Here is a 13,045-nt window from a genome sequence, read left to right as displayed (position 1 = left end):
ACCTTGTTGTCTCGGATTCTCCAGCATCTGCAGTTCCTACTATCTCTGGCTAGGTAACCTCGCTGCTCCATGCAGCCTGTTCATTATAACTGGATTTGAACTATCTCCACCAATATAACCCTGAAATGATGGGTTAGGCTGCCCTGGGCTTTGAGAGTCAAGGTTCAACCCTGCACTGCTAAGAGGCTACTTCCTTAGATTTTGGAGTCTGCGCTCAGTGTTCTATATCAAGATCTCTGCCTTACCTAAGAGTGATTATCATTTCGCTCTCAGAAGTTCAAACAAACTTGATTTATACGCTGTTACACAAAGTAGTGTCCTCTTTAATCCAGCTTTCCCATACAGCTTATTCCATCCTCTTCTCTCAAAGACTCAATAACATGTGACTGCCGATGTTAGTGCTTCATAAACTTACATCTCCTCATATCATTGACATCTGTACGTGTCTAATACCACACTCTACATCACAACACATAAATTAGTTTCCCAACACTGTAACCAAATAATCTCCTCAGAGACACAGAAACCAGATAAAAACTCATCCAATTAGGGTGGCGTGGTGGCTCATTGTTTACCACTGTTGCTCTTGGTGCTAGCGAGCTGGGTTCGATTCTACCCTCGGGTGACTGTCTGTGTGGAGTTTGCACATTCTCTCTTTATCTGGGTGGGTTCCCTCCAGGTGCTCCAGTTTCCTCCCACAGTCCAAAGATTATGTGGGTTAGGTGGATTGGCCATGGGAAATTGACCATGGTGGTCAGGGATATGTAGGTTGGGTTGATTGGCCATGGGAAATGCAGAGGTTACGGGGATGGGACTGACTGGGATGCTCTTCAGAGGGCCAGTGTGGACTCACTAGGCTAAGCAACCTGTTTCTGCATTGTAGGGTTTCTATAATTAAGGTACCGAATTCTGGGATTTTATTTTCCCTTTTCATCTTTTGTTTAATGTAGAAAAGAACATGGAACTCAGGCACAAGAGTGAGCCGTTTAGCTCTTTGAGATTTCTTCTGGGTAAAGCTGATATGATTGTCGTCTCAACTCCACTTTTCTGATGGTCCTCCACTTAACGCTTAATTCTCCGGTTCTCAAAAATCAAAACTCCTCTTCTTTCTGAGAGCAATCTCTTATGTTTGAGACATGCTCCCGAATTCCAGTCTCCACGGCAAGAAAAATCTTCCTGATGTCGGAATGTCATATATTTCAATGAAATCCTTGCAAACTCCAATGGGTTTCGCCCTAACTCATTCAACCTTTCATCATAAGCAAAACCCTTCATCTCAGGAATGAATTAACCTTTTCTGAACTGCTTCTTATCTATTTGCATCCTTTTCTAATCATAGGGAAACCAAAACTGTACATGGTACTCCAAATGTGGTCTCCCCAAGACTCTATACAGATATGTTAAAACTTCCATACTTTTATATTTCACTCTCTTTACTATAATTGCCAACATCACATTTGCCTTCCTAGTCATTTGCTGTGCCTGTAAACTATCTTTATTCGTGTACCAGGGCACCCAGATTCCACTGTACCACTCAGCTCTTCAATCTTTCCCCGAGCGGGTCAGAAGGCAAAGCCGGAGTCTGTTTGAGTATATAACGGAGTAAACTTACTGGTGCAGCGAACACTGCGAAACTTAGACAAAAAACTAATTAATTTTAAATAATTAACTAAGTAGGGATGGCAGGCCAGGTGATGTGTTGTAGCTGTATGATGTGGGAGCTAGCTGATCCCATTGAGAACGGCAGTGACCACATCTGCAGCAAGTGTTGGCTGCTTGAGGAACTCCGGCTCAAAATTGATGAGCTGGAATCCGGACTCCAAACACTGCGGCACATCCGGGAGGGGGAGAAATACCTGGATGCTGTGTTCCTGGAGGCATCCACACCTGGTAGATTAACTAATGTTAATTCGATCGGCGGCCAGGGACAGCAGTGTGTGACTACGAGTGAGGCAGGTAGAGGGACCCCGCAGACAGGAACACAGGAGCCTCAGCACTTGACATTGTCCCACAGGTATGAGGCACTTGCTCCCTGCGTGGATGAGGAACAGGGCTGCAGGAAGGATGAGTCAACTGACCATGGCACCATGGTCCAAGAGGCCATTCAAGAGGGGGGAGCAAAAAGACAGATTGTAGTTGTAGGGGATTCCATCATCAGGGCGATAGACAGTATTCTTTGCGAGCAGGACAGAGAGTCCCGCACGGTGTGTTGCCTGCCCAGTGCCAGGGTGTGAGACATCTCTGACCGGCTTGAGAGGATACTAGAGAGGGAGGGGGAGGATCCAGTTGTGGTCCACATAGGTACCAACAACATAGGCAGAACTAGGAAAAAGACCTGTTTCGGGATTATGAAAAGCTAGGAACAAAATTAAAAAACAGGTCTTCAAGGGTCATAATCTCTGGATTACTGCCCAAGCCACGTGCAAATTGGCATAGGGAGGCGAGGATCAGGGAAATAAACACGTGGCTAAAAGAGTGATGTGGGAAAGAGGGTTTCCTTTTCATGGGGCACGGGCATCAGTTCTGGAACAGGAGGGATCTATACCGCTGGCATGGACTCCACCTGAACAGGGCCGGGTCCAGTGTTCTGGTGAAAAAGGTAAGTAGGGTGGTTAATAGGACCCAAAAAGAAGGTGCAAAAACTGGCATAAGGGCACTTTATTTGAATGCTCAGAGCATTCGAAACAAGGTGGATGAGTTGATGGTGCAAATCATGGCAAATAGGTATGATTTAGTGGCCATTACAGAGACATGGTTACAAGATGGGCATGACTGGGAGTTAAATATACAGGGGTATCAAACTGTCCGGAAGGACAGACAGGAAGGTAAGGGAGGTGGCGTTGTTCTGATTTTTAAGGATGATATCAGGGCAGTAGTGAGAGATGATATAGGTTCTACTGAACAAAAGGTTGAATCCATTTGGGTGGAAATTAGGAATAGCAGGGAGAAGAAGTCACTGATAGGTGTGGTCTATAGGCCACCAAGTGATGACATTGTGGTGGGGCGGGCAATAAACATAGAAATAGCTAATGCATGTAAAAATGGTACAGCAATTATCATGGGGGATTTTAATCAACATATCAATTGGTCAAACCAGGTTGGTCATGGCAGCCTTGAGGACGGGTTCACAGAATGCATCCACGATAATTTCCTCGAACAATATGTAATGGAACCTACGAGGGAGCAAGCTATCCTAGATCTAGTCCTGTGTAATGAGACAGGAATAATTAATGACCTCACAGTTAGGGATCCTCTCGGAAGGAGCGATCACAGTATGGTTGAATTTAAAATACAGACGGAGCGTGAGAAGGTTAAATCCAGTACCTATGTCCTGTGCTTAAACAAAGGAGACTGTGAAGGAATGAGAAAGGAGTTAGCTAAGGTAGAATGGGGGCAAAAACTTTATGGTGGGTCAATTGAGGAACAGTGGAGGACTTTCAAAACAATTTTTCACAGTGTTCAGCAGAAGTATATTCCAGTGATAAGGAAGAACTGAAGGAAAAGAGAGAGTCAGCCATGGATGTCTAAGGAAATAAAGGAAAGTATCAGATTGAAAAAAAAACACATACAAAAAAGCGAAGAGTAGTGGGAAACTAGTAGACTGGGAAATCTTTAAAGGCCAACAGAAAGCCACAAAAAAAGTTATAAAGAAAAGTAAGATAGATTCTGAGAGTAAACTAGCTCAGAATATAAAAACAGGCAGCAAAAGTTTCTATAAATATGTAAATCGTAAAAGAGTGGCGAAGGTAAACATTGGTCCTTTAGAAGATGAGAAGGCCAATTTAATAACTGGGAATGAGGAAATAGCCGAGACATTAAACAGTTATTTCGTGTCGGTCTCCACAGTGGAAGACACAAATAACATGCCGAAAACTAATGGCAAGAAGGTTATAGCAGGTGAGGACCTAGAAACTATCATTATCACTAAGGAGGCAGTGCTGGGCAAGCTAATGGGGCTAAAGGTAGACAAGTCTCCTGGCCGTGATGAAATGCATCCCAGGGTACTAAAAGAGGTGATGGGGGAAATAGCAAATGCACTAGTAATTATTTACCAAAATTCACTGGACTCTGGGGTGGTTCCCGCAGATTGGAAAACAGCCAATGTGACGCCACTGTTTAAAAAAGGAAGTAGACAAAAAGCAGGTAACTATAGGCCAGTTAGCTTAACTTCGGTAGTGGGGAAAATGCTTGAATCTATCATTAAGGAAGAAATAGCAAGACATCTGGATATAAATTGTCCCATTGGAAACACCCAGCATGGGTTCATGAAGGGTAGGTCATGTTTAACTAATTTGGTGGAATTCTTTGAGGACATTTCTTGCATGGTGGACAGTGGGGAACCTGTGGTTGTGGTGTATCTAGATTTCCAGAAGGCATTTAACAAAGTGCTACACCAAAGGCTGCTACACAAGATAAAGTTGCACGGTATTACAGGTAATGTATTGGCATGGATAGAGGATTGGTTGACAAGTAGAAAGCAAAGAGTAGGGGTAAATGGGTGTTTTTCTGGTTGGTGGTCAGTGGCTAGTGGTGTGTCTCAGGGATCAGTGTTGGGACCGCAATTGTTTACAATTTACAGAGATGATTTGAAGTTGGGGACTAAGTGTGGTGCGTCAAAATTTGCAGATGACACTAAGGTGAATGGTAGAGCAAAGTGTGCAGAAGACACTGAAAGTCTGCAGAGGGATATAGATAGTCTAAGTGAGTGGGCAAAGGTCTGGCAGATGGAGTACAATGTTGATAAGTGTGAGTTCATCCATTTTGGTAGGAATAACAGCAAAATGGACTATGTTTTAAATGGTAAAAAATTGCAGCACGCTGCTGTGCAGAGGGACTTGGGTGTCCTTGTGCATGAATCGCTAAAAGTAGGATTGCAGGTGCAGAAGGTAATTAAAAAGGCAAATGGAATTTTGTCTGCCATTGCTCGAGGGATGGAGTTTAAAAACAGGGAGGCTATGCTGTAGCTGTATAGAGTCCTGGTGAGGCCACACCTGGAGTACTGTGTGCAGTTTTGGTCTCCTTACTTGAGAAGAGATATACTAGCACTGGAGGGGGTGCAGAGGAGATTCACTCAGTTGATTCCAGAGTTGAGAGGGTTGGATTATGAGGGTTGGAAAGACGGAGTAGACTGGGATTATACTCATTGGAATTCAGAAGAATGAGGGGAGATCTTATAGAAACATATAAGATTATGAAGGGAATGGATAAGGTGGAGGCAGGGAGGTTGTTTCCGCTAGCAGGTGAAACTAGGTCTAGAGGGCATCGCCTCAAAATAAAGGGAAGCAGATGTAGGATTGAGGTCAGGAGGAACTTCTTCACCCAAAGGGTTGTGAATCTGTGGAATTCCCTGCCCAGTGAAGCGGTTGAAGCTACCTCGCTGAATGTTTTTAAGGCAAGGCTAGATAAATTTTTGAACAGTAAAGGAATTAAGGGTCATGGTGAGTGGGCGGGTAAGTGGAGCTGAGTCTCAAAAAGATCAGCCATGATCTTATTAAATGGCGGGGCAGGCTCGAGGGGCCAGATGGCCCACTCCTGCTCCTAGTTCTTATGTTCTTATGTTATGTTCTTAATCATTATACAGCTTTTCTAATCTCTCTGCCAAACTGGACTGGATAAATTCCACAGATGTCACTATCCCATCACCTAGTCATCCTCTATTTACGCATGAAAAATCCTAGACTCTAGTACTGCCTCTTCAGAGCCAGCTCTCAGAGTGAACAGAACCTCTGACACTACTGTTTATATCTGTCAGCCAGGGCTCCCTGATTGGACCAGGCTAACAGCCCCCAATCAGGGAACTCATACTCAATGAGGTCCACCTGGCTGACCTTGTTACAATCACTGCACAGACCATTTCACATTTTCCCATGTGGCATTCCAGCTCCCAGATTTGTGCCCACTCATGTAACCTATTATCCTTTTGTAGACTGCTAACCTTGATTTGACAACTTATTTGCTGACTACCTTAGCTAAGTTATCTACTGTACATTCACACTCCTCATCCAAATCCTAGAAATAGGGTGTAAAAAGCTGAGCCCCCCCAGCCCTGAGCCCTGTGGAGCTCCATAGGTAACAGATTGCCACTGTACTACCTATCCTTTAACTAATCCTTGATGCATGCTAATTTATTACCTCAGACCACGAGCTGTTATTCTGTGTGGTAACCTCAGATGTAGCCTTTCATTTGCCTTTTGGCAAAGTAAACATCCTGCATCTAAAGGTTTCCCTTCATGTTGTTTGTTACCTCTTACAATAACTCTAATAAATGAATTAAATATGATTTTCCTTTCACATAATCATGTTGACTTTTCTTGACCAGTTATGTTTTTCGAACTATTGTGCTACAATTCCCTTAGTAACAAACTTTCTCTTGATCGTTGTTAAACAATAGTTTCTTGCTTTCTGACTCTCTCCCTCCTTGCACGAAAGCGTTATATTTGCTGTTTTCCAATCCACTGGGGCCCTTTCACAATCCCCAGGAACTTTGGAGGATTATTTAGAAACATAGATACAAAGAATATAGGAGTGGGAGTAGGCCATTCAGCCCTTTCAACCTGCTCTACCTTTCAATATCAATGGCTGATCATCCAACTCTGTACCCTGTTCTCATACCCTTTAGTCTGTTTATCCCTAAAAGCTACATCTAACTCCTCCTTGATAACATTCAATGGTTTGGCCTCAACTGCTTTCTGTGGCACAGAATACCATAGGCTCACCAATCTCTGCGTAAAGAAATTTCTCCTCATCTCAGTACTTCTCATTATAACTAATGTATCCACTATCTCTGTAGCTACCTCTTTCAGGATCCTAGGATACAGGCCATCAGATGCTCGGAATTTGCTAACATGTCAGTTTAATAGTTTTCCCAGGGAATGGTTTTGCCTCAGTAATGATTTTGGTTTCAGTTCCTCCCTGTCTTTCAGCTCGTGATGTTCAATTATCTCTTCCATTGAAAGCAGATACAAACTGCTCGTCAATGCTTCTCCACTTCCCTGTTTTCCATTATTAATTCTCAGACTGACTTGGTTGAAGACCAATGTTTGCTTTAGTGGTTCTTTTCCTTTATAAATACTTGTAGATTTTGTTTTCTATCTGTTTGTATATTTCTAGCTGGCTTTCTCTCATATTCTATATCCTTCCTCTAATCTCTCCAGTCTTCAGGCCTACCATTAACCTTTGCCAAATTGTAAAGTGCTCCTTTTAATTTAATACTATTCCCACTGCTTTGTTTCTCCAGATATGAGGTTACTTAGTCTCAAAGAGCCTTCCTTTGTCACTAAGAGTTATTAAATGTTGCATTAAAATTGTGTTGCTGTTTCTTCCCTGTATTACCTTTCAAACTAGTCCCTTGTTCACCTCAACTTATTTGTCTTCATATCCTTATGAACAACTTCATTTAGTTTCAAAACACTAGTCTTAAACCCACACTTCTCACTGTGCACTTCTATCACTTTGTAATCACCATCGCTTGAAAGCTTCTTTAACTTATGGCTTTTAATTGGTCTTGTCACACTGCAAATGCCTTTCATTCAAGAACATACTGCTGTAAGAAATTACCATGAATGCGCTGTATGATCTTACTTTCCAGTTTACTTTTACCAGTCTGATTTCCCCAATTCACACGAGGATTAAAGTCACCTATGGTTACCATGGCACCTTCTTTACATGCCTCATTTATTTTGTCTTAGATGCATTGCTGTAGAGCATAATTGTTGTTTCAGGCCCTCTAAATTATTCCCTTTAACTGAGCCCTTACCATTCCTATTTCCTATCTCTATCCAAACTGATTCTACACCTTGCCCTTTTGAGTTAAGTTCATCTCTTGTGACCGTGCAAAAGCCATTCTTAATTAACAGCATTACCCTATAATCTTTTCCTAGCTCCTTATCACTCTGACACATCAAATGCCCTTCAATGTTCAGGTCTCAGCCTGAAATACGAGTATAAATTGAAGAGGAAACACCAAATATTCCCAAAGTGTTGACTGGCTGGCATAGTGGGGAGTCTGAGTTCTATTCATACCTGAACCATCTTGGTGTGGAGGCCTTGTCCCATCTCAACTCCACCATGAGTCAGAAGGACTGAGCCATCAGTGTAAATATGGACCAAAGCTCCTGCCTATAACAGAATGAAGCAGAGTATCAGACAATTAAGGCACCGATTATAAACAGGGGAGCTCCCACTCCCACCCACCACCATTTCTCTGACTCTTGCTGACTCCTCATAGCAGCCATACCATTCACGTTCCTTAACTTTGCTACTGAATGTCCCCGTCATCACATTTTCATGGCAAGGAACACAGCTGGAAAAGTTGGGACAATTGTATCTCTCGAGATTGAGATAGTCAGATATTTGGGAGAGGTGGTAGCAACAATAGAGGACCAGGCTATTGCAGAAATGTTTCCAAAGCCACAGCAGTCAGTGGGAATTCAATTCAATTGATGGCCATGTAATGTTGATGAGGAAACTATAAACGATTGTGGTAAAATAAATTGTTTTTGTTCACTAAAGTTCTTGACGGAAGGAGCTCTACCATCCATGCCTGGTCTGGCCTACACGTGACTCCAGACCCATAGCCATGTGACTCCTAACTTCCCTTTCAAACGGCCTGGTAAACTATTCAGAAACGTTAGCATGGGAGCGAGACGGTTTATTCAAATGATAAGCCATTGGAAGGTTAGGATCATTCTCAGTAGATAGAGGGAGGTGCTGGCGAGGCGGTCACCCAGTCTGCATTTAGGGAAGGGCAATAAACATTGGCCCTGCCAGTGATGCTCACACCCCATGGAAGAATAAAGGGGGTAATTAATGACCTCTTGCTCAATGCCATTTCCTACCTGTGCTACCTCCTCCCTGTATTCCACACACCCACCTCCAAACACTCAACCTTTACCTGATTTAAGAATGTGGCATTGAAGCTTATCCCGAACTTGGTTGGAATAATGGCCAGCCCTCTCTTCTTCCAGCGATGTTGCCTAGGTGTGACGAGTGAAGAAATAGTTAACAAAATGAAAGCAAAGAACTGCGGATGCTGGAGATCTGAAGCAAAATCAGAAAGTGCTGGGGAAGCTCAGGAGCTCAGACAGCGTCTGTGGAGCGAGAAAGGAGAATTTGAAGGTCTAGATCTGAGGAAGGGTCACTGGATACTTGAAGTACAGTCACTGTTGCACTATAGAGGTGGTGGCAACCAGTTTGAGATCTGGAAGCTCATAACGCCCAAAAATGATCATGTCATTCGTTTAGCTGTCAGTAAAATAAATTGCCACGACACTGGGAGAATTTCCACTTCCATTCTTGTTCAGGAAGGTACAGATCTAAGAAATTATCTTGAATGCACTTACTTTCCAGTTTATCTTCACCAATCTGATTTGCCCAATCCACATGTAAGATTAAAGCCACCCGTGGTTACTGCAGCACCTTCTTTACACGCATCATTTATTTTGTCCTAGATGAGCTGTTGTCGAGCATAATTGTCATTTCGGGCCCTCTAAATTATTCCTACAACTGAACTCTTACCATTCCTATTTCTTTTCTGTATCCAAACAGATTCTACACCTTGTCCTTTTGAGTTAAGGTTATCTCTCACTGCTGTGCTGTCATTCTCAATGAACACAGCCTCTCTATAATCTTTTCCGATCTATCACTGATTGTAGGCACATTTATATCCACAGCTGAAGCGCTCATCCTAAAGATAGCGTCTCTGACAGTGTGGCGGTCCAGGGGAATATCGGCTTAGGATCAAGCTTCTGGAAGGACATTGAGCTGTCAGTCAGAGGTGAGAATGTGATCTACTGGGTCACAACCTGATTGACAAAGATGAGGAAAGCAATTTGATCATTCAAGTTAAAGGGAATGCACAGCAAAGAGTGTTTATGTAACTGACCTGTTAAAATCATCCACTGCTTTTCTCCTGTTGTGGAAAGACGAATTCTCCAAACATTCATCCCAACATTTTGTGATGTTGACTGCTTCCAGCTTTTGATTGGTGTAGGTGGTGTCTCCCTCCTGGTACAGGTTCAGCCTCTGGACCTTGGGAATAGAAAGGGAACTGGGTTAACTGCTGGGAATTGCGATCCTGCTCTGGGATGGCCGAAGGCAGGGTGGCTTGCACGCTCCAGCGACTCAGCGAAGTAGCAGGGTGAACCATTACCCAGGCTGGGAAAAGGCCATTCAGCCCATCAGTGTTAGATTCCCAGCAATGGTCAGGGGGAGCTGCATTGATGAGATGGAGTGCAGACCGGATGACCACTTTGTGAACATCTCTGCTCTGCCCATGGGAATAATCCACTCACCATTTCAATAAACCACCTAGATCTCGCTCTAACATTTCTGTCTTGAGACTGCTGCAGGGTTCTAATGAAGCACACCACAGGCTCAAGGAGCAACACCACATTTCCACGTGGGCACATTAAAGCCTCTGGGCCTCAATACTGAGTTCAACAAGTTTACAGCATGGCCTGTGTATCCTCAACTTCTTTCAAACATCCTGCACAGTTCTAAACCTCTCTCCAAACCCCCTACTCGTCTCCGCAACCTGCCTTATTTACTCAAACACATACACACCCCACACACAGACAGATACACACATACGCACACACACATATGCGTGCACACACACATGCACACACAGACACATGCACACACAGACACACACATACACACACGGGCACATACACACATGCGCACACACATACGCACACACACATACACACACACACATACACAAGCACACACACACACACACGCACATACACACCCCACACACGCACACAACATGCAATCACACAACAAGCACACACAAACGCACACACACACATGCACGCATACACACACATGCACACACCCACACACACACACATGTGCACACCCACCCACACACACACACATATGCATGCACACCCACACACACACACACACCCACACACACACACAGAACATACAACATGCATGTCTTTTATTTGTATCTTGCTGAATTGAATCTCAGTACAGCAGACCTATTTTCTCCTTTCCACACTTCGTTTACACCCGTTTCACAGAGAATCATAGAATCCCTACAATGCAGGAAGAGCCCATTTGGCCCATCCAGTCAAGACCGACCCTCCAAAGAGCATCCCACCCAGACCCACCCTATCCCCATAGCCATGCATTACCCATGGCCAATCCACCTAGCCTGCATGTCCCTGAACACTGTAGGATAATTTAGCATGTGCATCTTTGGAAAGTGGGAGGAAACTGGAGCACCCGGAGGAAACCCCACGCAGATACAGGGAAAATGTGTAACTCCACACGTACAATTGCCCGAGACTGGAATCAAACCCAGGTCCCCGCGCTGTGAGGAAACAGTGCTAACCACCGAGCCACCATTAGCAACGGCTTTGTCATTTCCTTTGGGAATTGTCACTATCTGTTCCTCCTTCCCTCGCGTCTCCAGCACTTTCAATTTTTGTTTCAGATTTCCAGCAACATGCAGGATCTAGCTTTTACTTGGGAGCTGTAAATTTTGAGATAGGCAGATTTTTTTTTTTTAATCGGCAGGGCGTTCTGGGGAAAAGGCAGGAAAGTGGAATTGAGGGTTAGCAGATGAGCCATGATCGCATTGAATGGTAGAGCAGACTCGATGGGCCGAATGGCCTATTGCTGCTCTTAACTCTTAAATTACTTACATAGAACATAGAACAGTACAGAACAGTACAGGCCCTTCGGCCCACGATGTTGTGCCGACCTATTATCCTACTAAGATCAATCTACCCTGCATACCCTGTATTTTACTATCCTCCATGTGCCTATCCAAGAGTTGTTTCAAAATCTCTAAAGTATCTGACTTTGAAGGGAGTTGGTAAGCTCAATTGGCTGGATGCAGAGTGATAAACCTTGAGTAAACTTAAGGGGGAGATGAGCAGATTTTTAATTAATGAAAGGCTGAAGGGTTATGGAGGGTGGGCAGGAGGTGGAGTTGAGGCCAAGATGATTTCAGCCACCATCGTATTAAATGGTGGACCAGGCTCGAGGGGCTGAATGGCCTACTCCTGTTCCTAGTTCACACATGCTCATGGTCTAAGTTGAAAGCTCTGAGCCATTTCTCTCTGATTCAGTCTCGGGATGTGGGCACTGTTGGCAACTCTAATGTGAGTTGAGGAGCTGAGCATCTCTGCACAACAGCTCATGGGGTTTTGGCTACCAGTTGTCAGGACTGAGGGGCTCCCCCGAACAGTCTGCAGGGCAGTGAAGGCGCAACCACGTCAGAGCAGTATGGGAGGCACGTCCAGACCGAACCCTTGAAAGGGGCCATTGCCATCCCTCACCCTGGGGCATATGACTGTGTGCCCACTTGTCCACCAGCCAACCTTTCAGTCAAACATCCCTTGTCAGTTTCACCATCCCGGACAGAGAGAGGGGGGAAGCAGGAGTTGTGACCCTCCCTCCGAATTAAAATCAGTGGCAGGGGCAGCCCATCTTGTGCCAATATCTGGTCAAAGCCTTTGACAAGGTCCCACAAGAAGGCAAACGGACTTGGGATACAGGGGTAATGTGATAAAGCATATTCTAAATTGGCTCAAGAGGAGGCAGGGGTTGACGACAGAAGGTTGCTTCAGTGACTGTAAGCCAGCGTTCACAGAGGTCTGTGCTGGGCCTCTGTTAATGGTCATTTCTTTAAATGACATAGATGACTGGGTGGTGGGAGTTGGAATAGTAAGTTTGTGGATGACACAAAGATTGGTCAGCGAGATTTTGGGCTACAAGAAGATATAAACGGGATGGTCAAATGGGCAGATGAAACTTCACACTGGGAAGTGTGAGGGACCACCCTTTGGAAGGGGTAATTTGACAAGGAAGCTTCCAATGGATGACATGCCATTAGGAAGTTCTGTGGAACACAGCAGCCTTGGCATGTTTGCCCATAGTTCTCTGAAAGTGGAATGGGTGCTGAAAAAGGCATAAGGGACACTCGCCTTGATCAACCGAGACTTAGGTTACAAAAGCAGGGAAGTCATGCTATGAGAGATAGTAGGAACTGCAGATGCTGGAGAATCCGAGACAACAAGGT

The 13,045-nt window shown here is 44.4% G+C and overlaps 1 protein-coding gene across 1 annotated transcript in view; it reads right to left on the bottom strand.

The window, feature by feature from the left end:
- The window catches only part of LOC109913754 (xanthine dehydrogenase/oxidase), a 193,491-nt gene that overhangs the window by 83,740 nt on the left and 96,706 nt on the right, over nt 1–13,045 (bottom strand). Inside the window, 4 exon segments of the mRNA XM_048596660.1 lie at nt 7,990–8,118; nt 8,894–8,975; nt 9,884–10,029; nt 11,351–11,433. Coding sequence (XP_048452617.1) covers nt 7,990–8,118; nt 8,894–8,975; nt 9,884–10,029; nt 11,351–11,433 — 440 coding nt within the window.

The sequence above is a fragment of the Rhincodon typus genome, chromosome 5, assembly GCF_021869965.1.
Source record: "Rhincodon typus isolate 14 chromosome 5, sRhiTyp1.1, whole genome shotgun sequence".
Classification (NCBI taxonomy): domain Eukaryota; kingdom Metazoa; phylum Chordata; class Chondrichthyes; order Orectolobiformes; family Rhincodontidae; genus Rhincodon; species Rhincodon typus.
This window is presented reverse-complemented; position numbering and strand designations above follow the sequence as displayed.